The 25,976-nt window shown below is 36.0% G+C and overlaps 3 protein-coding genes and 1 long non-coding RNA gene across 11 annotated transcripts; all 4 read left to right on the forward strand.

Annotated features, from left to right (window-relative positions):
• Positions 1–79: 79 nt before the first annotated feature.
• Positions 80–2,689, forward strand: LOC120009174. Its single transcript, XR_005470619.1, has 3 exons — positions 80–306; positions 639–1,016; positions 2,064–2,689. It is a non-coding gene; the product is annotated as an uncharacterized LOC120009174 (long non-coding RNA).
• A 1,343-nt stretch (positions 2,690–4,032) lies between these two features.
• On the forward strand, positions 4,033–9,695 carry LOC119981006. Of its 5 annotated transcripts, XM_038823951.1 has the most exons (4): positions 4,567–4,714; positions 4,888–5,077; positions 5,675–5,736; positions 9,360–9,695. In XM_038823951.1, exons 1-3 carry the CDS (start codon positions 4,648–4,650, stop codon positions 5,727–5,729), a joined length of 312 nt encoding a protein of 103 aa, XP_038679879.1. In that variant the 5' UTR covers positions 4,567–4,647; the 3' UTR covers positions 5,730–5,736; positions 9,360–9,695. The 5 variants fall into 5 exon arrangements, 3 of the variants coding, with proteins under 3 accessions (XP_038679879.1, XP_038679883.1, XP_038679870.1); XR_005463978.1 differs by lacking the exons at positions 4,567–4,714; positions 9,360–9,695 and adding an exon at positions 4,033–4,263 and having other exon boundaries at positions 5,664–7,672; XM_038823955.1 differs by lacking the exon at positions 9,360–9,695 and having other exon boundaries at positions 5,664–7,672.
• A 2,127-nt stretch (positions 9,696–11,822) lies between these two features.
• Positions 11,823–16,066, forward strand: LOC119979919 (ethylene-responsive transcription factor RAP2-7-like). Of its 3 annotated transcripts, XM_038822547.1 has the most exons (10): positions 11,832–11,994; positions 12,095–12,851; positions 13,109–13,134; positions 13,257–13,287; positions 13,374–13,461; positions 13,558–13,703; positions 14,217–14,320; positions 14,428–14,552; positions 14,647–14,760; positions 15,477–16,066. In XM_038822547.1, exons 2-10 carry the CDS (start codon positions 12,355–12,357, stop codon positions 15,642–15,644), a joined length of 1,299 nt encoding a protein of 432 aa, XP_038678475.1. In that variant the 5' UTR covers positions 11,832–11,994; positions 12,095–12,354; the 3' UTR covers positions 15,645–16,066. The 3 variants fall into 3 exon arrangements, with proteins under 3 accessions (XP_038678480.1, XP_038678471.1, XP_038678475.1); XM_038822543.1 differs by having other exon boundaries at positions 11,829–12,851; XM_038822552.1 differs by lacking the exons at positions 14,217–14,320; positions 14,428–14,552; positions 14,647–14,760; positions 15,477–16,066 and having other exon boundaries at positions 11,823–12,851; positions 13,558–13,707.
• A 6,864-nt stretch (positions 16,067–22,930) lies between these two features.
• On the forward strand, positions 22,931–25,976 carry LOC119979903 (L-ascorbate peroxidase, cytosolic). Of its 2 annotated transcripts, none has more exons than XM_038822528.1 (10): positions 22,931–23,090; positions 23,301–23,430; positions 23,529–23,703; positions 23,801–23,866; positions 24,767–24,815; positions 24,928–25,013; positions 25,149–25,228; positions 25,325–25,427; positions 25,525–25,583; positions 25,708–25,976. In XM_038822528.1, the coding sequence occupies exons 2-10, from the start codon at positions 23,312–23,314 to the stop codon at positions 25,721–25,723; spliced, it is 753 nt and encodes a 250-aa protein (XP_038678456.1). In that variant the 5' UTR covers positions 22,931–23,090; positions 23,301–23,311; the 3' UTR covers positions 25,724–25,976. The 2 variants fall into 2 exon arrangements, with proteins under 2 accessions (XP_038678456.1, XP_038678464.1); XM_038822536.1 differs by having other exon boundaries at positions 22,963–23,092; positions 23,298–23,430.

Consider the following 25,976-nt stretch of genomic DNA (forward strand, 5'->3'; position numbering starts at 1 on the left):
AGCCCAAGGGTTGTCTACCAGCTTAGAGTTTTATATTCCTTGCATAAGGGGAAACGTCCTATAGTCGCGAACCACTCCCCAGTCCCCGCAACCCAACCAAACAGGACACACAATTAGGGTTTTTATAAGGCGGGAAAAAAGACGAACACAGGAGAGCAGAGCGGAGAATGAGAGGAAGAGAGACAACGAGAGAGAGAAACTTGCAGTAATGGCGAACAAGCTGATCAACGAGATGGGGCTGCCCAAGGCCCAAGCAGATGGAAAACATATTCGCCGCGGCCGGCGCGTAGCACCAGAACGGCCAAGGTAGTTTCTCTAGTCCATTCCTCTGTTCAATTCCAAACCTCACCTTTGCTACGTTTTGTCTTGATAATGAACTGTTTGGATCTTGATAATTTTCATTCTGAAAGTGCATGCTCGTTACACTCTATTGCCGAGCTGTGGTTTGTCGAACCGTGCATGCTCATAAAACGAGATAGTTTCGAATCCGTCATCAATATTTTCGAGTAATGAGCAGTGGTTTGATGTTATTTCTTCTTGGTATTTTGAAATTTCATCTTAATTCGTTAGTCCTTTTGATGGGAACAATTCTTTTATCTAGGCGTGAGTTTGATGTTTGCTTTATTTCTTTTTTCTAGGTTGCACCATCTTTGACTGAATTTGAGTTGGTGGAGTTATTAGATGTGAGGTTTGCATAAGTCACATCTACCATTCCGCACATCAGTGAGATTACCTATCCACCAGATCAAACTGTAACCCCAAGATCTTGCTTACTTTAATTTCTTTGAAAGCATTCCATGTTAGGACAATGATTCCCATTTGTCCAGTGCATATATGTTCCCAGAAGCTGATTTTTAGTTGTGTTATCGAGGCGCTATCAGCCTATCATTAATGGACGAACAAAATCAGGCCGTCTCCCCACTCATCTGAGAGGATTAGATGTGGCCTTCTGTGGAGGAGTTCCGTTAGGTGTTTTGACTGTGCTGGTTGGTCCAGCTGGGGTCGGCAAAATACAGGTGTAAGCTAACTGCTATGTTATTCATATGGAGAATCTATGATTACTTTCAATTTAGGGTTGGTTAAGGAAATTTATCTTGCTCATGGACATACACTCTAAATGATTATTCACATCGTCATTAGTTATTTGTAGCTGTACTGAAGACAAGTTTTTTTAGCATTAGGATCAGTAGTGTTTCGGTCACTTTTATTTGTGTGAACTTATTCTTACTAATGATTGAATGCTTCGTTGATTATGTTTAAGAGTTCAATTCCATTTGACATCACAATGGGGAACTCTAATAACAACAACATCAAAATCTGCCTATGTAAGATGAACGTGGGTAAAAATGTGGGGTTTCGATGTTTGATATATTTATTTTTAAATATTGGTGCATGGAGATGCAGTTGATTCATCTTGCTATCCTACTTCATTTGGTCCTTCCAATTTTCAGATGTTTTAAGCATAGATTCTGTACTATTTTCGCAAATCTACTCAATATTCCTAAATCTTAAATTTCATCCATTTGCCTCATAAATTAGGATACCATTACTCTTTTTTTTTATAGGACATGTTGGTACAAGCTGATTGCTTACATCACACCACTCTATGTTTGGGTTTTGTTCGATACTTGTTGTTACAGAAGTACTTTTGTAGATAAAATTTGGAAAATAAAAGGTAATGCATCCGGGAAAACCTTAGGGAACAATAAAATATATCTTAAGAACCTATGTAAAGAAGCCTTTACAATTATATGCTTTCTTGAGAGGCTGGCATTACTTTTAGTCAAGGTGGAGATGAGGTATCACACTCACGCCAGTGAATATACTGAGAAGGTAAACACATTTGGTACATTTTTCAATTGTTGTTAAGACGAGAGAATGCTGGAAAACTACATGTCAAACTGCATAGAACGATCTTATGGCTGTCGGCATACTAAACATCTGGGTTCTAGCTAGAGTGTGCTCTTTTGCACTCTAATATACCCTTAATCTTTGTCATAACTGTCTGTTTAGTCAGAAAAACGTTTGAGTTGTTCTAAATGCATTTGAATTTCATGTTGCAGCTTTCTCCTTCAGGTCAGAGGTATATTAAGGTGACAAAATGTCCAATATCTCCACCTCTGGATTTTCCTTTCAACATAACTTCCTCTGGGATTTCATTGCCGAGTGACAAGGGTACACAACTCACTGGACAAGAGATATACACGATTAGTGGTCAAGGATTGCTATTGGTACTTCTTTGTTTGGTGAATATGCAAAACCAATACTTCGTAGGCATTCAAGGCACTAGTGGCATAGATCTCACAGCCTCATATGAATTACTTTTATTATTTTGCTATGAGCTTATCTACCTGCGAGTTTGGTTGACATTAGATTTTTGGGTATGGAGTTTGAACTCTTACGTCTCTATCATTTCAATGAAATGGTTCCAAGACATAATGACATTTTAAAGCTGCACAGGGAGAGTTTGCAGTAGTCGATCATGATTGAGGGTGCAGTCCTCAAAATGAAGGCATGTTACTTCACGTTGGTACCTCAGTTGAACTGTCTTACTTTATCTTTTTTACTGTTTGAGAAAGCACAATTTGCAATTGGGTATTCATTAGTCATCACTAAATTATATTTTATTTATATGTTTCTTGTTCAGCAGTGTAATGGGAACAGTCCCATGGTCCACATTCTTTCCATATCCAAATCATGTATATATCTATCAGAGATTGGCATCAAACAAGCAAAACATACTTGAGCACATTAAATGACGAATGATACAATGATATTGCTAAACCATACACTGGTCATGATTCTATGAGACTCCTTGACCTGAAGCTTTTCTGAAACCCTAAACAGGACATTGTCCTTTAGGGTACACAATATGTATGACTGTGTTCTAAATGTAATTATTGGAGACAGTTAAACTGCATAGGGCCCAGCAGTTTGAATTGGAATTTTTTGTACAATGTTAGCAGGAAGATTTTATTTGTCTTTTTAGTTGGGCTGATGGCAGCAAGGGACACAAGGATATGCTTCATTTTCTTAAGAGGATAGAAAAGGTATACAGGCGGTGCAAGAAGTAAACAGAAAAGTAAATGCAGTGGTAGGTTGCAAGTCATTTTTGGATAGTGAAGTTTAGAATGAAATTTCTTCTATATTAACTTGTTCGTTTACGATGAAATCAAATTAAACAATCCATTTTTTGTTGTATAGAAGACAACCAAATCATGGCAATTTTGCTGAAAGTAGAGGTTAGCGCACCTTTATAATTAGAGATGACATTATGTCGAGCAAGAAATGGCCCCTGGGAATAAGTAAAATAAAATGTTAGGATCAGAGAATGATTATCTCAAAGATTAAAACTTAATTAGATACTAACATTTGTTAAATAAATGCAGAATGGAAGTATCATTAAGCTAACTTCATATTTTCCAGGTGTTGAAATTGGTATTTTGTTTGCTGAAAAGCCTGAAATATATGTTGCTTTTGCTCTCTTTAGTTTGTCAATTTTTTTTTTTTTTTGCATTAAACTAAATTAATATATGTGATGTTTTCTGAGCAAACAATTGTGTGTGCATCATGCATGCATATGCTTGCGTGTATTGTTACAAAATCTATAAATCTGTATTGGAGCGGCTTTCTTAGTACATTTTAAAAAGCCTTTTAAGTGGGCAGGGGACAGTTCGTGATGATTAATACAAAACTTCTAGCTGAGATTTGGACAAGGGGTATGAGGTGATGCTATGCTGATAGCATTAGCCTCCTAGATTTGAAGTTGAGAGAGCCATGATTTGACTTGGGCATTATAGATGAATTATGATCAATGTGATTCACATTTCGACATGAGGGCCAGGCCAACTTTGTTAAAGCATAATTATCACCAACTTCAAATCTAGAAGGCTAATGCCACAAGTTATTGGCATGATTTACGAGATTAGATCTGATTGTCTATCATATCAAGGGCTTAGACTGCTTTGGATATTTGGATATTTCTTACCCTGCTCTTATTTTTACATGGTAGTATGAATTGGATCTCCAACAAGAATACCTTAATATGTACTCCATCATGGTTCAAGGCAACTTGTTCTAGTTTAATATCTGTAGCAATCAAGTAAAGAAAGCTTTTAGCAATTGTTAACATAAAGAACTGTGATTTATGTTGCTTGTTCTGTAGCCAGAGAAGACATAAAGTACTCCACAACCTTGTATTGATTTGTTGAAAAAAATAGGAAGTATCGGGCGAAGAAGCCAAGGATTGCACTTGTTTTTGAGGTTCTTTCCTTTCTCGTCTTTTGCATATAATATGATTTCTTTTGGCAAATTGGGTAACTTTGTATCATTCACTGTCTCGTGTACGTTTCATGTAGAATTTATTTTATATGCATAGCTGTTTGTATGTGTTGTTTGAAGTGCGAAACATCCAACAGATCACTATCCTGACTTTAGTATATTTAAACAATGCGAAAAAGTTTCTCAAAACATGTCTCTATCTTTGAACCTGCTTATATTTTAGCTACAAATACATTAAAAATCTTTTAATGTAGATTGGTTCTGAATCAACGGGAAATCAAGACCAATGCGTCGGCAGGCTTATTTTATTTATTATTTTATGTTTGCATCTTAATCTCCTCGAAGTTTTATTCTTTCCTATGAATCATGAATAGCCAGCTGTGCTTGAATATAATTAGTGGCATGAATCCGGTGGCCACTAATATAATTCTTTGTATGTGACTGGTTAATTATAATGCTTTTTCAGTGAAACTTTGTTCTGATAGCAAGTGTATATTAGAATTTTATTAAAGTTGACATGATTGCTTGTTACCTAGCCAAAATTAATGTTATTTGAGATTTAATTTATGTTTTCTAGGCTCTAATGGACTTTGATCTTATTGGCAGGGGCAAAGGAAATGCTACTGTTGTTGGCCATTACCTTCAATAATGTCTTTCACAGGTGGGTGAATTTCTTTAATCAAAGGTCGTCGTCCTTCCTTGAAACTCTTTCATCTTTTTGCTTCTGTTCAGTGACCTTTCTTCCGTGGTTAGGGGCAACCTTTTGTTCTTTTAATCAGCAGTTACAGACAACTAGGTAATGGATTCTCTTACCCACTTATGCTTTTGATGTTAGTGTTTCGTGTAATAAAAGAAAAATTGGTTTAATTTACTAATTTATCTTTATTTTTATGTTAAAGTATTATGTAAAAGGATAAATAACTGAATTAGTCATCCATTCTCTCCAAATGATCTCATTTGATAAGGAAGTATTTTTGTAAAAATTTAATAAAATCTTCCCTTAATTTTGTAGGAGAATAAATTATCCAAACAAGGGAAATGGAAGTGGAAGGAAGTAAACTCTATTTCCATTTAATAAAATCTTCCCTTAGTTGGTATTTAATTTGTTGGATTCATACAAAAGCTCCATTTAGTTTCTATTTTTGAATTAATATATGTATATATATATTCTATTTTAGGGGGTAAAAACAAAATGATAGACAAATGAATGGTGTCAGATTTTCAAATGTGGACAGTGGATATCCTTTTTTTTCCTCTTATTATTATGAGAAAGGGTTGGAAGATTTGATTTAATAAATAAATAACTATACGGTTGGCGTCTCTCTCTCTATTATTGATGCTTTGATAGTTGATAATGACTGCATTCTCAACTCTTCTATAAGTGGCAATGCAGAAACAGTGTTGAGGGGCCAATGGCAATGAGAGGAAACAACATAAGGGCCCAATGACTTGTAGGTAATTACAAGCTAGTCTCATCCTTTCGATTTCGAAGCATAATTTTTGTCATTTTTATACTAGCAGCAATTGCAGGTCGAAGAAAGAGATAACTTTATTAAATGTTACTTAGAAGGGCAAGGCAATATAAAAAAAAATTGATTGTTTGACTAAAGGACGACATTAATTTATATAGAAAAAGGTTTACATGAATGGACATGAAATCGTCCACGTCTCCCTCGGTTTCAACCTCGTACACTCTTGCCGACAAGATTCGACTAGAAAAGGAGTAGCCCCCGATTGTAATTTACTTTTTCTACCAAACATATTTAATTGTAAATTACTACCTTGGTTCCACCTTCACCTAGTGTTGGGGGGGCCTGAGGGGCCATTCAGAAAGCAATCATGCAAAATGTGGCTAAAATGCTTATAATCATTGTGGTAGGTGAATCCATATAAGGTTATTGTACCAAAACAAGATGATAAATATTCTTAACTGTTCAATTGAACGAACACGATTCAAATGAATTCGTGAGAATCATATGTCATATATTATGTACATAAAATCTTGTGCATATAATTGAGTAATTAAGATAATTGGGATATCAATTGAGATAATTGGGATATCAGTTGTTGAAAAATCTTATTATTACAGCTATCAAAAATAATGAGGTCAGAGAGTTTTATTTTTAAAAAGAGAAAGTATATGGAGACAATGGTCATGTAGTTGTTTTCAAAACTTTTATCTCTGTCATGTAAAATAGTAAAAAATGGAAGTGCTAATAAAAAATAGGGCTCTATTACTAGTTAGTGGAGGTCGTAAATACATGAGCAAGTACTCTTGTTTGATAAATAGAAGAGGTTTTTTTTATAATAGTATTTGTGACGGGATGTAATTTAAATGGTTTTTGTTATTTATACTTTATTATTTCTTAGCCTGTTAGGTGTAATTTTTACTTTTCGTACAATGAATTGTTGGGGCTTCATCTCTTTTTTAAAACAAAGTCGACGCGTGAAAGATTTTGTGATATGCGTTGATGCACAAGAAAACCAAAAAACCAAAAAAGTTTCCTTAAATATTTGTATAAGATAACATTATTGAGCATTCCTCCACCAACGAGAGTTCTTGGTTGTTAATTGATTGAATTAAACATATGTGTGTTGAAGGTTCGATTTTAATTGTAAATATAATTCTCTTGTGGTTTTTTGTAGAAAAAAGAAAGAGTAGTCACTTTTCTTTTATTTTCTTTATATTTATGATCGCAATTTCACGATTACACCAATAATGTTGACTAACCTAATCGTTGGATCGAGTCGACTACACCATCAATGTTGACCTTTAGGACTGGAGTGGGTTGGGCAGTGCCCCTTCAAGCCTTGAAAAAAGTAGACAGACGTGGCGGAATAGGAATGGTGGGAGGAGGATAACATTTAGTCGATCGGCTACAGCCAGTCAAATAGTGGCAATCATAGAAGTGGGGTTGGTGGAAGTTACCACAAATGGAAACTAATATAAATCGAAAGATTTTAAGGTAGGAGGATTACCATAAGAGGAAGGTTGCGTGACTAGGAAAAGCATTATTCCTCTCTCCACTATATTTTCACAGCCACGTATAGATCCTCCTTTGGGTTTTCTTTTGGTGGTCATGTGTTCAATACCCCAATCCCAACTTGCTTATAAAAAAAAGTAAAGAAAAATGCTATGCGATCGAGTATTCTTAGGGCATTAGATAAATCACATAAATATATTTTACTCTTATTATAAGATAACATTAGTGAAACATAACACAATTTTAGATGAACATTTTGAAACATTTAATATTGGATAACAAAATGAAATTTGAACGTCTTTCGATGACCTAAAATTATGGGCCTGTTTGGGCAACAATTTTAACTAGCATTTATACTACTTTGGTTGTTTGCCAAACAACAATTTGTAGTCACATAATCCGAGAGTTTTTTCTTGAGCATTTTATACTACTTTGTAAATGTTACTCCTAACAAACATTTGTGTAGTATTTGATTTTCATTCTCTTTTTTTGTCCTCATTAATGGCCGTTATTCCAATTTTACCCATCATATTAAGGAATAGTTTTATTAAAATATTTTTCATTTAATAAATAAATTAATTAATTGTTATTAAAAATTTAATTAATTTATTTATTTAAAATTTATTAGTATCTTTAATTTATGTCAAATATACTCTTATTTGACCTAAGTTACGAACTCGACTCTCACCTCTAATTACCGTCTTGCTCGTACGGAACAAATAAATTAAATTGGTACAGTTACCGTCTTGCTCGTCCTTCTCATTTAATAAATAAATAAATTAATTAAATTGATAATTGATTAATTACATTATTTAATTATTTGTTTGTTTGGATACAGCATATACAATTAAAATGTATAATACCTCTGCACGTAATTTATCACAATATGCTACACTGCACAAATGTTAACAGTAAAAGTTCAACAAAACACCTACCTAGCATTCAAGCAGCATATCTGTTACTAAAATTGTTCAACATTTCTGCTATCTCCATTTCTGTTAGCATATCTGTTACTTTACAAATACTCTACCAAACTAGCCCTATATTAATCCGAAGACCAAAACGATGTGATTGGACATTAGGATAAGAAAGCATTTATGTGTCATTTTTCTTAGTTAAATCATAATGATTTGATGTGTTTGGAATATCGGTAGGCGGCTGAATAGGGGAAAGCAATAATGGCAGCTAAGCTGAACTAAAAGCCAACTAACTTGATTAAACATTGGTGACCAACTTTTCTTTTATATTTTAGTCAGATTTCATTTGATGACAGGTATTAAAATGTTGTCAATCCATTCCTCATAGATTTTATAAAATAAATAAAATAAATCCTTTCTAGTCAAGGTTTCCGACTCGAAAGATTTTGCAAAGTTCATCAAAAATGGTAAGGGTGTGTTTGGTTTGGTTTGGTTATCTTCTGTGCGTCTTTTGTTTTTTGGAATAACACGTTTGATTGCCGTTCTAGAGAATATGAAAAATAGGAAATCATTTGAGAACATAAAACGACAAAAAGACATTTTCTGGAAATAGATGGTTCTCGTGTTTGCCGAGTTAGCAAAATACACTACATTTGTCATTAACTTTTTTTAATTTATGATTCTGTATGGTGTTGGGTGTGGGTAAATTCATATAATTGTGTTTGTACCGAAAATAACCCTCACGCGTCAATTGACATGTGACAGTACGAGGTTCATATTTTGCAAAGAGTATCCAATCTCCTGGTGACATGTGACACGGACATCATCATAAACACTATAAAAGAAGAAGAATAAAGTTTAGGCGTCAACCATAAACCCAACGTCTTCAAATCCGTACTACTTACTTAGACAATGACTCCAGTCACTTATATTTTCAATTAGCATGGCTCATACTAATTAGTTCTAGATGTGTCATTTTCTTTTTCAAAAAGCATATGCGGCTATGTCTTTAATTTAGCTTGTAAAACACGTTTTGTTACATCTTAGGAGTTAGAATGTATCCATTCTCAATGAAATTCATGATGCATTTCAAGAATGTGTTGTTTTTCATTTCCCCCTACTAAAAGTCTTTTCATTCCGGTGATAGTTTTTTGTCTCTTACTTTTTTTTTTTTCAGATTGACACTACACGAATTTTAAATCATTTTACCCGGAAGCCAAACCCTTTAGCCAACGGCTTTGTATTCTCTAACTACACACAATCCGTTTGATGAAGAGTTCAGACTTGGTGCAAACCCCTATCAAATCCTTTGGATTGACAACAAGTCTTGACACACTTGTATTTTCATCATCTACAATCTCAATACTCTTGATTCCCAGTGTTGGAATTGTGACATCACATGTTCAGTGCAGAAGACGACATAACAAATCGGCAACTTCTTTCTAATTTACGATTATATCTAAAACTGCATAAAAACATATCTCAATAATGTTTTAATTCCAATTTGGAATTGTTGTTGCTTCCGCTAGCAATTACAATTCCCTTGGTTACTCTCACAACAATGAGCTTGTTTGGGAATGCTGTGAGGTGTTGTGAGGTGTGGTGTGGTGTTGTGAGTTATAAAACTGTGGTGTTGTGAGATGAATTGCAACGCAAAAAGCTGTTTGGGGCATCACTTTTAAAACTGTGGTGCGGTGCGGTACGGTGCTGTGAGGTGCGTTTGGCGTATCTAAATTACGGTTATATTAGATGACTAATAATCTGGTGACCATCTGCATAAAACGTGGTCGCAAAAAATTAGCAATTTATTTCATAAAATAATTGTAAAATATGGTTGGCATCATCGTCAAAGCTTTTCGGCTAAACGAATATTTTTGGGATCGGTTAGAAGAATATATGAGAACAATGTTTATATGTGATAGAAATAAATTTGTTTATAGGATGTGCATTATTTATTGAAAAATAGACAAAAAAAAAAAAGAATCAAAAAGTGGTACAAGCACTATATTCTTTTATGCTACAAATGGAATACTTGCATTGACTGGTTGAAAAATAAAAAAAGGAAAAAGAAAAGTATGGGTATAAATGGTCGGATACGGCCGATCTTCTGATTTTTTGATATAATTTTAACCGATCAATTCGTTAATTATCTGTGATTTTTCTAGATATTTTGATCCGTTCTAAGTAAATTTTTCTTTTTTTGAAAATCACCATTTTTTTAACATTCCTAAAAAAATTACTTAAACTTGAAAGTTTTTCTTTTCAATATTATTATTATTATTATTCTAAAATTTCAAAATAAAGATTTTGTTGAGTACCGGACAGCTAAAGACGTTTACGATGGAGGTGCAGTATGATTAACCCCCAGCCGTCCGATCTAAGGACCAAATCATTTAATAGTCAATTTAAGATGGACCCACCAAATTAGACCAAAAGATTTGTTTCCATGTAAGCCCACCATTGATTTTATTATCTATGGTTAACATTTGAGAGACAATATGTTCCTCTACAAAAATAGATGTCATAATCAAATGTGAGCATATCTTAGTTTATCTCATATTATTATTATTATTATTAGCCACTACTTCCCTTCCGTTCGGCTACATTAGATTCTTAACAATCACAATTACTCCTCTTAATTGACAACATTTTCCATTGATATTCATGAAGGTCTTTTTGTCATTTATGCAAAAAAAAAAAAATGCACATATATAGTATAACTCACAGAAATTCTCCTATGTGAATTAAAAGTGTGAACTTGAAATCTAATGATTGTAGTAATGTAAAACAAAAGTGAGGGTTACACATTTACTGTGAGACGTACCACATCTATGGTTAAAAAGTAAGTTCACATAGGAGAATTTCTAGTAGAATTCATTTACAAATATTTTTTAAGAAGCTAAAATATACCTAACATGTTCATATATATAGATGATTTATTTATCTCCATGTGGGTGTATGGTACTGGAATATCCAAAGCATTTGTTCGGATTATAACTAAAAAAAATAAATTTTGTAAATTTTGGGCGCTTAATTATACAGGAAGATGACTTCAACAGTAGAAATTTTACTGTTTTAATAACATACATTCAGTCTGTTTATCAAATTTAAAAAATTATTTGAACCCCAACAGTAATTTCTATTGCATGACCCTTAACCTGGCCTAAGGCCCTGACCCTTAATTACACATCCCCATTAAAGAAAAGTCTTGTACTCTTGTTAGGGCAACTCCAACAAAAGATGCATGTGAGTATGTAAAATCCTAACCGTTAATATGCATTCTCATTTTTTAGTTTTTATCATTCCAACAGGGTTCTCATCACAATATGTAAGTTTGCATTTTCTCAAATGAGTTCCCAAATATACAAACCCAAAGAGGAGAGAGAGTGAGTATGCATATTTTTTAGAGAGTAAAAGTGAGTTAGTTAATTTGGGAATCATTGTTGGAGTGCAGAGTTTTTCAAAGTTTGTAAATGAGTATGTAAACCATTTTGAAGTATGCATAGTACACATTTGGAAACTAATTTTACATATCATTGTTGGAGATGCCCTTAGGATTTTGAGTAATCAAAATAAATAAATAAATATATATATATATATATATATATATATACACACACACACAGAGAGTAAAAAAGAGGAAAAAATATCTTGACAATATCAAGAAATCCGGGAAACGGCAGTAGCCTTAAGTCTGATGAGAGAGAAAAATGTCTATATACTCGTTCCCGTACCCTCTTCAAAATGGAGTATGAAGTGAAATGTTCATTCACACATTTTCTCTACCAGTCAATCACATCCTGTTGATTCAGGTAATGCCACTCATTGCTCACTCTCTATAACTTCGGCTTCTTCCTTCTTACTCTCCGCTCACCGGTGATTTCCTCCTCTGTTCCTTGATCTTGAGCGAAGCAACAGAGCTTGAACAGCGAACTACTCAGCTCGGCATCTCTCCTGAAATTCTTCATATTCGCGTCCTCTGAATTGTGTCATATACTTGAACTTACGTACTTCTTTGGTTTCGATTACTACTTCGTGGAAATTAAATTCGTGAATCGCTGATTTCAAGGATCTCTGCCGTCTGATTTAGTGATTTCGCTCCCAAAATACTCGGACAATTGATGCTTAATGATAAATAGAAGATTAATAGTGAATAGTTTGAGAAATTGAAGATGGGATACGCGATGTTCGATCTTAACCTGAATGTGGAGTCAACTGAGTCGACTCAGAACGAGGACTCGGTTGTGTTTCTCGATAAGTATCCTGAAGGTTCGGGGACCTCCAACTCTTCGGTCGTCAATGCAGAGGCGTCAAGCAACGAAGACTCCTGCTCTACGCACGCCGCCGGCGACTTGTGCACCATCAGCTTCGACATCTTGAAAATCGGAGCCGGAAGCGACGAAGCCGTGACGAAGGAGTTTTTTCCTGTGAGTAAGGGAGTTCGCGGAGGTTTTTTGAGTACTGAGATGCAAGGACAGTACTCGTCGAGCTTTTCTAAGAGGAATTGGATCGAGCTTACCTTTGAGAGGGATAGGGAAGGCGAGGTACCGGTGGTTCAGCAAGCATCACAGCCGCCGAAGAAGAGCAGGAGGGGGCCTAAGTCACGGAGCTCGGAATATAGAGGCGTCACGTTCTACAGGAGGACCGGGAGATGGGAATCGCATATCTGGTATTATTTCGGTGTTCCTCTTGTGTTCCCCTGATTGCGTTCTTCACGAAATCTCGAATGAATTTGGATGTTGTTTGTTTTAATTTTACTTGCTTAATTGAAATCTAAATCGTCATTGGATCTCAATTGAACTTTCTTTATATTGCCTTGTATAACTTAATGGTTTTATTATTTGATGGAATGGCGTTTGTGCTTGGTTATATTACCGCAAATGATATTTGGGCTGATTCATTTTTGTTTTTCTCCTTTCTGATCAGGGATTGCGGGAAACAAGTGTATTTGGGTATGGAATGATGTTAATTTGATTGAATTTAGAAATACACTAAAAAGGAAATGCTTCGTATACTTTTTTTTTCATCTTCAGCATATTTCTAGCTAGCTAACATTGATGCTGGATTTGTTTAGGAGGATTTGACACTGCTCACGCTGCCGCAAGGTAAATGTTCATGGTATCATAATATGCAGACAGTCTTACCGTCTGACATCGCTAAATTTTTCTAAAATTAATTAACCTATACTCAGAGCCTATGATCGAGCTGCTATCAAGTTCAGAGGTGTTGATGCTGACATCAATTTCACTCTCACAGATTACGACGAGGATCTGAAACAGGTTGGATATTGCAAAAGATGCTCTTAAAGCTTAAGTGATTGATTATGTTTCATGTAATGATTGGAATTAGGTTGTCTAAATTTGATTAATGAGCAGATGAAAAATCTGAGCAAGCAAGAGTTTGTGCATACACTTCGACGCCAGAATACTGGATTTTTAAGAGGGAGCTCAAAATATCGAGTTTCAAACCCGCACAAGTGTGGCCAATGGGAAGCCGGGATGGGCCAGTTCCTTGGCAGAAAGTGAGGACCATTTTTTTCTCAAATGCGAATTACGTATTGCTTTAGAATAATATTTGTGTAAATTCTTGTGAAATTATCATTGCAGTGTTCCATGTAGTGGGATCCCAATAATATTAAACACAAATTTGTATAGGCTTCCCAAAGGATCAAGTCTCAGACTCTGGTTCACAATAGTTAGAAAATTAACTATCAGTTGGTGTGAACTGAGAATTAGTTTCAAATTGATTCTCGAATAGGACGTTCTTTTGGTTTATGTCATTACATGGGGAAAAGGCAATTCTAAGGTGCCTGTTTCAAAAGAAAAAATGATTGGGGATGGTATTTTCATCATGGAGATTACAATGCTTGCGTGCATGTATGTACATATCTTGGTCTCTTCAACAGCGAGGTAGAAGCCTCAAGGTCCTAATGATCATGAATTACACTCTACCTGATACCGAATTTATTTCTGGATTTTAACTTCAATAGGGTAGCATCCAACATGTGTCTTCCTTTTGATTTTCTGGAAATCAGGGCTTATGAGAACGCAGCCATCAAATTTAATGGAAGGGAGGTAGTTACCAACTTTGAGCCCAGTACATATGAAGGGGAGATGACATCTGAGGCCATTAATGGAGGTATTACCTTATTCTGCTTGCAACTAATACAATCATTTTGTACTATGCCAATTGTCTTAGCCTTTCAGAATTTTGTCTTCATCAATTTTGGTGATTTTTTGTTGCAGCCACTGACCACCATCTTGATCTAAATTTGGGAATATCCCCCCCTATGGACTGTGGACCCAAGGAGGAGGGGCATCTCCGGTTCCTTTCTGGCCCTTATGGCATACATGGTGGAACTAGTTCATGGGTAACATATGCCAGCTTTTCAATTTGGATGCAGCTTCTTTCTTTTTAATCTCCGACTGCTGATGGTTTGTGTTCCTTCTAATAATTTTTTGCAGATGGGAAAACCAGCGACTGCCACTGCTGGCGATCCACCTATTAAAGGGGTTGCAAGGACATTATATCACCCCATGCTCCGTAATGGTGTCTATCCTAGCTTATTCCCCAACGAGGTATACTCTCTTCCCATGCTAAAAATTTTAATTGGATTGATTGCCCTTCCTAATTGAACATATATATTTATATGTGCAATTGTGAATGGGCCTGAAAAGATAAATAGGTTGAACTGCCTCATGCATTCCATGTTTTGACTGATTTTTTATGGTTGAGAAAGAGTGTGGACATACGAATTGTGGCTTAGAAATATTCAGATGATACTGCCTCTGCTCTTTTAGATTCTTTGGTTCTCTCTAGATGTTGATGAAGTAAATCGTTTGTGCAAAAGATGTAATGCCAATATACATAGAAAGAGAACAGTGGCCCATATCTGCCTTTTTCGTAGAACTGAATGCCCATATAAGGTGAGATGATTGGGTTCCACCATGAAGCTGATTAACTTTCAGGCACTATTTTTGTATGTCTATGATAATATACCACTGTTCTTTGATGGTTACCATTAATGTGGTTGAATATCTATTCCAATATACAAGATATTATGATTTGTTTCTACCCTGAAACTGCATAATGTTTTTGTACCGGCTACTTAATCAGGGAATGATCTGGTTTCTTTTTAGTCATACAATGAACTGCTGCGGTTTTCATTGTTGCTTTATCGTCAAAACTATCTTCTGAATTAAAAAGTATCAATATGTATCTTATGATGTGTCTGATTCCCTGATTAAACATCACTATTTACTGTTCACAACTGAAGTTCCAACTTATTTGGCAGGAAAGAGCAACAGAGAAAGAACTCGAATCAAATTCACAAGGACATCTCAATTGGGCATGGCAAATGCCTGGTCAAGCCGGTGCTAACCCAATGCCATTGTTCTCTACTGCAGCATCATCAGGATTCTCATTCGCGGCTACCCCTCCCTCTGCTGCCATTCTCCTTTAAAGCCTTCAAATCTAACCGCAAATAATCCCTGTTACACCACACCGACTTCTGCTGCCATGAACACCTCAATTACATTCTACCAGATCAAGCCACCACATTGGCCATCCTAGTCTCTTTCCCCCATACTGGAGCAGAGTTGGGCAACAGCAGTTCCCTTAAAAATTCAATTGTCCGATTTAAATGTTGATTTGATACACACAAAGATTTGATATCTTACTGCTACTGACATTGATTGTCTGAATACAACCAAATGTCACCAGCTCTTGCAAGTATTTTGTCTAAGCAAATTGTAAAGCTACATTGTCTTTGTTGATGAATGATTTGTGTTTTTCTGGGAAACAAGGGATATTCCTTCATGGAGTATTCATTCTCCACCTTTATCATGTAATTGAATTCAATTGAAGTCATGGTTAAGCATTAGAGACGGTGAACCATAAATGAATCAGGGGTGTCCATCGGGCCGGGTTCCGGGTTATCGGTCCGGGTTGGACCCGACCCGATGATTTTTGACAGATAAATGACCCGCCCGATAACCCTGTTAAGAAGTAACCGGGTTATCGGGTTACCGGGTTACCGGTCCGGGTTTCGGGTGACCCGGTAACCCTAAACAGGCCCTAAGCCCACCTGAAGCCCTGAATACCTGTTTCAAAATTCTTGAATACAGAATTACATATTGATAAATTGATTCACAATTTAACAAAAAACCTTAAAAAGAGGTTAAAAAAATGGCATCAAATGAAACATAACAATATAACAAAAACATACAGTCTTCCAAAACCTGTAAACATAATTCATGGCACTAAGTCCATATAACATACACTCTCTTGAAATGATCCCAAGCTTCTGATCTCTCTTTTCTTTTCTTAGGTTTAGCGACTGAAGATGTGACAGTATCAGGCTGTGTTGAAGCCCCAATTTCCTCTTCAGTTTGAGTAGGTGTAGGAGCTGGAGGTACTGGTGGTGGAGGTGGACCCATAAGTGTAGGTACTTGATGTAATATTTCTCGCAAGTGCACAAGAGTCTACGAATAGTACAATGTATGCAAGTACGAGGTCGATCCCACGGAGACTAGTTAATCTAATTTATGTACCTAACGTGATGAATGATTGAGATTTGGGGAAAAAGGAAGAATGATTGATGTAATAAAATAAAATAAAAACAAAGAAATAAAATTCAGATTTTGTGATACCAATATGAGAAGAACACTAGGGCAATGATTTCACCTAATAATCCTATCACAAGCATTCAATTAACAAACACACAATTATGGTTCCGATTCAAGGGTTGATTCTTTCTTAAATATGTTGGTTCGTTCGTTCGCGGTGCCAACAAATATTATTAACAATGGATTAATCCTGTTCGGTTCGCAATTTTTAACCCAAGGCTAACAACTCATTACGATCTAAAGAACTATAACAACCAATCAATCCCCTAAACCTTGTTCATGGCAGTCGACAATTGATTTCCTTAATTTCAGTTCCACTAAAACACGTGAATTCGGTTCGTTCCTTAGTCCTAGCTAGATGAATCTAATTGAGCATTCAATTGGTGATCAAGCAATCAAACAAACAATAGACTATAAGCATGGTAATTAAAAACATGAATCCTTGAACCAAAATTATGCATCCATTAAATTGAAATACTTGCAATATTCATACTAGGCTACATCAAGCCCTAGCAAAGAAGTTTAGTTACAACTCATCTTCAAAGTATCAAAAAGAAATCTAAGAAGAGAAATCATGGAAAAGAAATCTAAGAAGAGAAATCATGGAAAAGAGTTGAAGAAAATCCCCTTGATTTGTTGGAGTTGTTGTTGGGTAGGAAACCTTCAGATCCTTGAATCCCTCTGAAAGCTTGGTGAGAAGGAGCTTTGTAGCCTCAAAACCCAGGAAAAGAGTTCAGAGTTTCCTCAACTCGGCCGCCCTCTTTTATATCCTTAAAAGTCCCAGAAAAACCTAATTTTGGTGCATTTCGGAAAGCTGCTACGTCAACCTCCGCTCGAGCGGTGATGGCTGCTCGAGCGGTCAAAGATGTAGCTTCTGTGGCAGCAGCTACCTTCAGCTCCGCTCGATCTCTGTGGGGCGCTTGAGCGGAATACTAGGCCGCTTGAGCGGTCATTTGTGCTCGAGCGGCCATTAGTGCTCCAGTGGTCCTATATATGATTCCAATTGCAATTTACTCCTCTCTTTGATCCGTATCTTTGCTCCAACTCCTCCTACCATAAAAATACAAGGAACATGAATAATATCAATCTAATTCCATAAAGAATTACCGAGAACATAATGCACTTAAGCACAAAAATGTGGTAAAATATATGTACATCAGTACTGTTGGTGGTAGAGGAGGATTTCTCCTTTTAGTTCTTGTCATCTGCATTATTAAGATTCATAGTAGGCAGTAAACCAATAATGCACAGTTTGCAATATAAGTTTATAATGCAGTATGCATAGTAGGCAACATTAGGGTGGACAAAATCTCTTGCACACAATGTGACATTGATATGAACAACATTAGGGTGGATTGAAATGGACTTAGATGGGATAACATTAGGGTGGATTAAAGTAATCTTGTGTTGTTTTTTTAGAGAAACCACCTGGTATTATTCATTGAAGAATTCATAACTTTCAGCCATATAAACAGAGTTATTATACAGTCAGGGACATCATTCTCAATGATCAATAAAGTATTTGATATCCTCCCTAAAGAAGCAAGAAGATTAAAAGAACAATCCATCAACATTCCTAACCTTCTTGTTTCATCAAAGATCAGTCCACAGGGAGCTAGTAGACACAACCGAAAAAGAAAGAAAAAAAGAAATGAAAGATGATCCATACACATGTTTATTTATTCACTTGAAATGAATAAAGCAAATCAATAAAGTAATAAAGCAAAGTAATTTCGCAACACAAAGCAATAAAGCAAATCAATAAAGCAATAAAGCAAAATAATTTCGCAACACAAAGTAATAAAGCAAATCATGGAATCAATATTAGAAAATTAACAATTCAATTAAGAATAAGGGAAATCATCATACCAGAGTTGGCAAATCAGCCGTCTGCTATGCGATAGGTCAAAATCCAATCCCTCCCCAGCGAAATCGAGATGCCCAGTGCTCACAATTGATGTTCTCCGATCTGGTTCCAGGCGCTGGCATAATTGTAATAGAGAGCGAGTTTGACAGAGACCAAGTGATGAAGATAATAACTGAGTAAGGGAGAGTCAGTCCCAAAAGTGTGAGAAAACCTAAAAATACCTTAAGACCCAGGGATTCTTCTCTTGAAATCAGGATAATAGATGACAATGACATCGAAACTCCATCATTAGAAGCAACAAAGTATCAGAGAATGCAATGGATGCGGTGGCCGGTGAGTGTGCTTGTAGTCGTAGAGGTGGTGGTTGATGGATATTGGAGTGGAGAGACGATGAGGCGGAAGAGCTTAAGCTACTTTTGATATGGGTCAGGCTTCTCACTTCTGTTAATGACTTAATGATATTATATTAATTTATTAAGTATTAAGACTTCATTAGTAATTTTTTTATATATATTATGTAATAATTAACTAAATAAGTTATCGGGTTATCGGGTCACCCGATAACCCGATAACACATAATTATCAGACCCGGGACCCGACCTTGTTAACTGATCCCGGCCCGATAAAAATCACATCGGCCAATCCGATAAGAACCGGGTCGGGCCGGGTCTCTGGGTTGTTCCGGGTCTACACACCCGATGGACACCCCTAACATGAATCTTGAATTGCATAATTGTGGCATCATAAGAGGCCTAGAAATAGTTTTTATCTAATCCAGAGTTCATTGGCCATGCTTGCAATATGGGCCTTCAAGTGCAGATTCAGTTTCTCATAATTTATAAATTTAAGCCCGTGTCAACTATTTGTACTAAGATTGGGCTATCAAGTATTAAAAGGCCCATCTTGCTTGAACATAAAAGAGTGGCAATAAAGTTGGCACTTAGGATTGGTTTGGATTGATATTTTAGACTTTAGAGAATTAAGTGAGGAAGATTAACGAAAAAAGAATAATTTTATCTTGTTTGGATTGTAAGAGACAGAGTTAAGTTGAGTGAAAGAGAGGGAAGTTCCTCCTCACTTAACTCTCGACTCTACATTTTGTAATCCTTCAAGTATGTGAGTTTATGAAGTGGGAGAATAATTTGTTCAAAGATAGTCCTCTCGCATGATGTCCTCCTCACTTAACTCTCTCTCCATTGACTCTATTTTACTATTCATTTTTCAATCCAAACAAAACCCTAAGGAGACAAAAAAGGGGAGGATGGCAAAGGGGTTAGAGAGTTGGATATTGAGATCTCAAAACACACCCACCACAGCAATGATGGAGCTTGAATGTTTATCAGAGAATCATCACAATCCCTTAAAAGAATAGCCACCCTTCATCTCAACCACCCTTGTTCTTTTTCTTTTTCACCTTTTTAAAGAACCTTTGCATTACATGGGCAGAGTTTCAAACGAAAACGAGCAAGGAAATTAACTCACGAAAAAGAAGAAGAAAAAAACATATTGACTAACCAGAATTTGAGTCAAGAGTCTGGGTCCACTCTCTCGTGGGAAGAAAATACAAGGGGCGGTGCTCTGTCACGTACAGAAATCGGGGGGGGGGGGGGGGGGCAGAAATTTGAGACTTGGAAAACTGCTGATCACAGCGGAAAAGGTCATTTGATGGATGCAGCAGCACAAGACTCCTTCAATGACTAATCTTTGTCAAAGATATGCTGGTAGCATATCTGATGACGTTGATGGTGTTTTGGATCAATTTATGTTAATAGCATATATACCGTAACAAATTATGTGTAGGAGTATTATATATTTTTATGATAACATATGCAAATAAATAATACATAATATAGAAAATAAAGATAAATAATTAAATAGCTATAAATATTTAAAATTAACAGTTTGATATATTCTAAACATATACATTACAAAATAAAGATAAATATTTAAAATATTATCCAAATACTTCTGAAAAAAAAATGCAAATAATATGCATTTTACTCTCATATCCTATCTATCTAGAAAATATAAATAAAAAGTGTATAATCATATTAGGGAGAAAGTCTTATAATTTTGTACCAATAAGAGATGATTCGATTGGTTATCGATTGAATCAGACATGTGTGTGTTTAAAATCTGATTCCAATGAAAAACATGTTTTTCAACGATATTCCTTTTAAAAAAATCTTGTAATTTTGTTCAAGTCTTTCACAGTCAGTCCCACACCGATCATATCAATTTCGATGCGCAATGAGTCCGCCAGATGGCAGTCTTTCACAGGTTAGAAGTCTCAAAAAAAAAATGATAATAAAATGGCGTCAAGTGGTCACGGTTGGGGCACCAATGGAGAGCTACACTGCTGAGTGTGATTTTATCGGTATTCAAAATGGAATCTTCTCCCGCTAGACGCGTTCACACTCGTTGGATAGAGAAATTTGGCATAATGTAGAAAATTACTTCTTCTAATAATTGCCGAATTGACGAATATAGCCTCATAGAGGCCTCCAATTCTCTGCAACCATACCCAGTTTTACCAAATAATACTTGCTTTTATTTTTTTCCTATATAAAATCATAAAAATTCTTTTATATATAGTAAAAACTAAGAAATCATCATAATTACCAAACTTTTCTTCAAAATTACCAGTTCAAAAAAAAAAACAAGATTCATTTGATTTGTGTCTGTATCAGGGAAATGATATCACACTCCAACCCAAGCCACTAGTTAGAGTAATAAGGATGGTGTGTATCATCTTGGTTATTAGGGTTCGATTCTCCTATCTTCTGTTTAAAAAAAAAAAGAGAAATGATATTCAATACACATCGAATAAATGACATAAAGATGTTTCAAAGTATGAAAAAGTTCTATTAAAATATATAATTTAAATTTAAAAATTAGGTGAGACATGTTGTGAATTCTTAGTCATTATTTTTGGAGCACTTGTTAATTTTTTGTATAAAAATAAGAAAGGTAAATTACAACTAAGAGGCTCGTGAGGACAAAGTTTCTATAAAGTTAAATAATAAATTGCTACTTTTATTTCATTTAACAAGAAGAGTGAGTCATGATAATTATTTTTTTGATTATAGGAGCACAATTTCCTTTTATTTTCTTATTCTAATGGCATATTTACAGGTTCACAAGGTTAACAATAAGGTCAACCGTAGGTAACAACAAATACTTTTGCATCTCTCATCAGGATCTAAGAGCATCCACATCAGATTATCTAAACATGAATCTGTCTGTAAAATAGGGAAAGATTATAGAGATTTTGTCAAAATAGAGCTCTGCATCAGATTACCTAGAGGTTCCCTATTTTACAGAATATGAACAGTAGTTCCCTACATCTAGAGAACCACTATTCACTTCCCTAAACATAAAATAACATTTTTTACTACTTTACTTTCTCCTCTCTCCTCTCTCCTCATTTTTTCCCTCCTCTCTCTCTTCACTCCTCTCTTTCTCACTCCTCTCTCTCTCCTCACTCTTTCTCTCTCCTCACTTTTTCTCTCTCTCCTCACTCCTTTCTTTCCCTCTCTTCTTTCTCTCTCATCTATTTCTCTCTCCTCTCCTCACATTTTGACTCCTTTCTCTCTCTTCTTTCTCCCTCCTCACTTTCTCTCTCTCTCTCTTCTTTCTCTCTCCTCTTTCTCTCTCTTCTTTCTCACTCCTCACTCTCTCCTCTCTCTCTCCTCACTCCTTTCTTTCTCTCTCTTCTTTCTCTCTCATCACTCATCTCTTTCTCTCTCCTCTCCTCACTTTTTCACTCCTTTCTCTCTCCTCTATCTCTCCTCACTTTTTCTCTCTCTTCTTTCTCTCTCCTCAATTTTTTTCTCTAATTTTTAATAACATTAATTTATTATTTTAATTAATATATTGTTTTAAATGTAATTAATCTATTATTTTAAATAGAAGTAATTTATATGAATAGAATAAATAAAGGAAAGAGAAATAAATATTATTTTAATGCAATAGAGAATATGATAGGTAATCTGATGCAGTGTTGATTGGATAGGGAATCTGTAAAATAGGGGAAAGTGGCATTTTATCTGTATTTTAGGGAATCTGTTAAGAGAAACTGATGCAGATGCTCTAAAGGCTATGTTCGTCATTTTAAAAATTAATAAATATGAAAAGGCCACCTAATTTATATTTATTACTTTCCATTTGTCATCTCTCTCTCATTCGGAAAGTGGAACGCCTACCGACCCTCCACGTCACGTTCTTCAAACCAATCCCAGCAGTGAGATCGTCAAAACAATAACAGCCACAGATCGCTTAGATCATACGGTGGAAAACAAAATACTAGAACCTTCCCTTCCACCAAACCCCTATATCAACCCCCTCAAATTGAGCTAGTGCTCTGCTCGTGTCAACCTTGCGCTAGGGCTTTGCCTTCATTTCAGCTCAAGAGGTTCGTGTTGACCACACGTTCTCAGATCTCTTATGTTTTACTGATCATTTCTGATTCGATCGGCGATCACATTTTCGCTTTCAAAGCTTTTAGATCTGATTCATAGTCGTTGTTTAAAGCCGGCGAACTTTTTGTTTAGAAATGATTTATTTAACATCTTGTTTGATTTGATGTGTGAGTTTGTTGACGATACTTTCTTGATGGTAATAGAATCTGCAAAAATGGTGAAGAATTACCCAGTTGTGAGCGAGGACTACAAGAAGGCCGTTGATAAAGCCAAGAGGAAACTCAGGGGTTTGATCGCTGAAAAGAACTGTGCTCCTCTCATGCTCCGTATTGCGTAAGTTCGATTTACTCTGTCTAAGTTGTGTAGATATGCTTCTCTTGTATGTATGTATGTTTATTAGATCGCTGATGGAGTGTTGTTTGGTTTCACAGATGGCACTCTGCTGGTACCTTTGATGTGAGTACTAAGACCGGTGGTCCTTTCGGTACCATGAAGCACCCCGCTGAGTTGGCCCATGGGGCTAACAATGGTCTGGATATTGCTGTCAGGCTACTCGAGCCCATCAAGGAGCAGTTCCCCGGCATCTCATACGCTGATTTCTATCAGGTATGTTTTCTTGTGTATATTGATTTGAATTTCGTTCACTGTTTTGGCCTTTTTTAGATCTGATTTTCGTTTTGATGTATCTGATGATGAAATGTAGTTGGCTGGTGTCGTCGCTGTTGAGATAACTGGTGGGCCTGATGTTCCCTTCCACCCTGGCAGGCAGGTTAGTGTTGAAAGTTCTATATCCCTAGTCCCTACTCCATCCAATGATCTTATTTTATTGCGCATTCCCGTGGTTTCTGCTACCTGTAGATTTGAAAATTTCCCTGTTCTGTTGCTGTATCTGTTTTGTATGTTCTGGAGCAGGATTTTCCTCATTTTACTGTGTAGAAGTGTTGTAAATATTCATCTGGAATTGAATTTGTACTGGCTGGCTAGATCTGGAATTACATTTTAGTTGTAAATTTAGCAAGTTACTTGTGGTAGACCTTTTTTTTTGGGGTAAATATTATGTTGATAGTGTTGTTCATGGTACATAAAATATTCAGTTAGCGCCGCTCCGGTATAAGGGGCGAGGTACTGTAATGTAGCTGAAGAATCCGCCGTTTCAGCTACCACAATAGTATATTCCATTGCTCCTCTTTTCTGTGAAGTAGTCACCACCTGAGCCACAGAGGATGCTTTTTGTCCAATAGCTACATAAACACATATTACATTTTCCCCTTGTTGATTGAGAATCTTATCTGTGGGTACCACTGTTATTATATTTCTATGATGAATTGTGTTGTTCTGTCATCAGATGCTCTATGGAGTAGCCTAGTTTATATCTTTCAATTCTCTTACAGTATGGTAGTAGTTGAATATGAGTAGATGACGTGGTCCCTTTGTAACATTACTATGTTATTGTTTCCTTAAAACTCTAGGGTAAATGATTGACAATTTTTTAACACTGATGACAATGGTGGCAATTTTCTTGTACCTCTTTTTTTTTTGGGTGATACCATCTATTCTGTGTTTATCTATCTAGTACCGGTTCTTGCAAAACTACCCTTCATGAGGACATTTTTTGGTATAATGATATATAGCTTTGGTAATTGATGCTGACAAAAATCCTGTGTTGTAGGACAAGCCTGAGCCACCTCCAGAAGGCCGTCTTCCTGATGCTACCAAGGGTTAGTTTATTTGTCGAGGCCTACGATTACTCAACAAAGAGCAATGAAATTTGCTGTTTATAGATTTCTTAGATCACTGATGTGCTCCTCAACATTCCACAAATCTTTGCAGGTTCTGACCATCTTAGGGATGTCTTTGTTAAACAAATGGGTCTGAGTGACAAGGACATCGTTGCTCTGTCGGGTGGCCACACCCTGGTTAGTGTTTATGTTTTTGGTTATCCATGTTCCTTGGTGATGGATTGGTGCTTGTGGTGTTGTAAGTGTTAGAGATGTTAGTCCTTCAACCTCTTACAATGAAGCTTGAGTATTGCTTGAAATTGAATTTTGCAGGGAAGGTGCCACAAGGAGCGTTCTGGGTTTGAGGGTGCATGGACTACCAACCCACTCATCTTTGACAACACTTACTTTAAGTAAGTTTACCCTGGAGACTGCTATATCATATATGCTTATGTTACATTTATTATTTCGAGATATTGATATATGCTTATGCACCCCACTCGTTGCAGGGAACTCTTGAGTGGAGAGAAGGAAGGACTCCTGCAATTGCCGACTGACAAGGCTCTTCTGTCTGACCCTGCTTTCCGTCCTCTTGTTGACAAATATGCCGCGGTCAGTAGTAATGAATTCAATTATCTTCAAGTTTGCTTTGTTAAAGTTATGTGTTCAGAAAATATGCTGATTATGGCTGCCTTTTTTATTTATCTAGGATGAAGATGCCTTCTTTGCTGACTATGCAGAGGCTCATTTGAAGCTCTCTGAGCTTGGGTACGTTGTGCTCCATTTTTTTTTATTATTTCCTAAATTCAATTTGATAGTAATTCCTACCCAGATGGACCTGGTATTGATTGCACTGTCTTTTGGCTTTTGTTTTGTGTTTTTTTTTCCCCAGATTTGCTGAGGCTTAGGCATCTGCACATAGAATATCCAATGGTGCTCATGACTTGTCTGTTCTTTCTTGTTTCTCGGTTTCCAAGAAGATGGTTTTTAGGTAGTTGTTGGATGTTGTTGAAAGTTGGGCGAGCATCTTTTGTTTGGAAGTAGATTGATTGGCAAATGCTATGGTACTTCATATTCTTAGATTTAAATAAGCCAAAGGGTTGATCAGCTAAATATGCAATTCTACTTCGTTTTTTTATATTAGTACATTTTTATATGTTC

This window comes from Tripterygium wilfordii, chromosome 2 (genome assembly GCF_013401445.1).
Source record: "Tripterygium wilfordii isolate XIE 37 chromosome 2, ASM1340144v1, whole genome shotgun sequence".
Classification (NCBI taxonomy): domain Eukaryota; kingdom Viridiplantae; phylum Streptophyta; class Magnoliopsida; order Celastrales; family Celastraceae; genus Tripterygium; species Tripterygium wilfordii.

Excerpts from the sequence above, each read along its gene's own strand:
- LOC119979903 (XM_038822528.1), top strand. The coding sequence starts at position 23,312 with ATGGTGAAGAATTACCCAGTTGTGAGCGAGGACTACAAGAAGGCCGTT. Across the intron at positions 23,867-24,766 it reads CCTTCCACCCTGGCAGGCAG|GACAAGCCTGAGCCACCTCC; the intron begins GTTAGTGTTGAA and ends CCTGTGTTGTAG. Across the intron at positions 24,816-24,927 it reads TCTTCCTGATGCTACCAAGG|GTTCTGACCATCTTAGGGAT; the intron begins GTTAGTTTATTT and ends AAATCTTTGCAG.
- LOC119979919 (XM_038822543.1), top strand. The coding sequence starts at position 12,355 with ATGGGATACGCGATGTTCGATCTTAACCTGAATGTGGAGTCAACTGAG. Across the intron at positions 13,704-14,216 it reads GGCCAGTTCCTTGGCAGAAA|GGCTTATGAGAACGCAGCCA; the intron begins GTGAGGACCATT and ends TCTGGAAATCAG. Across the intron at positions 14,553-14,646 it reads ATGGTGGAACTAGTTCATGG|ATGGGAAAACCAGCGACTGC; the intron begins GTAACATATGCC and ends AATTTTTTGCAG.
- LOC119981006 (XM_038823951.1), top strand. The coding sequence starts at position 4,648 with ATGAATAGCCAGCTGTGCTTGAATATAATTAGTGGCATGAATCCGGTG. Across the intron at positions 4,715-4,887 it reads GGCCACTAATATAATTCTTT|GGGCAAAGGAAATGCTACTG; the intron begins GTATGTGACTGG and ends TCTTATTGGCAG. Across the intron at positions 5,078-5,674 it reads CAGCAGTTACAGACAACTAG|AAACAGTGTTGAGGGGCCAA; the intron begins GTAATGGATTCT and ends GTGGCAATGCAG.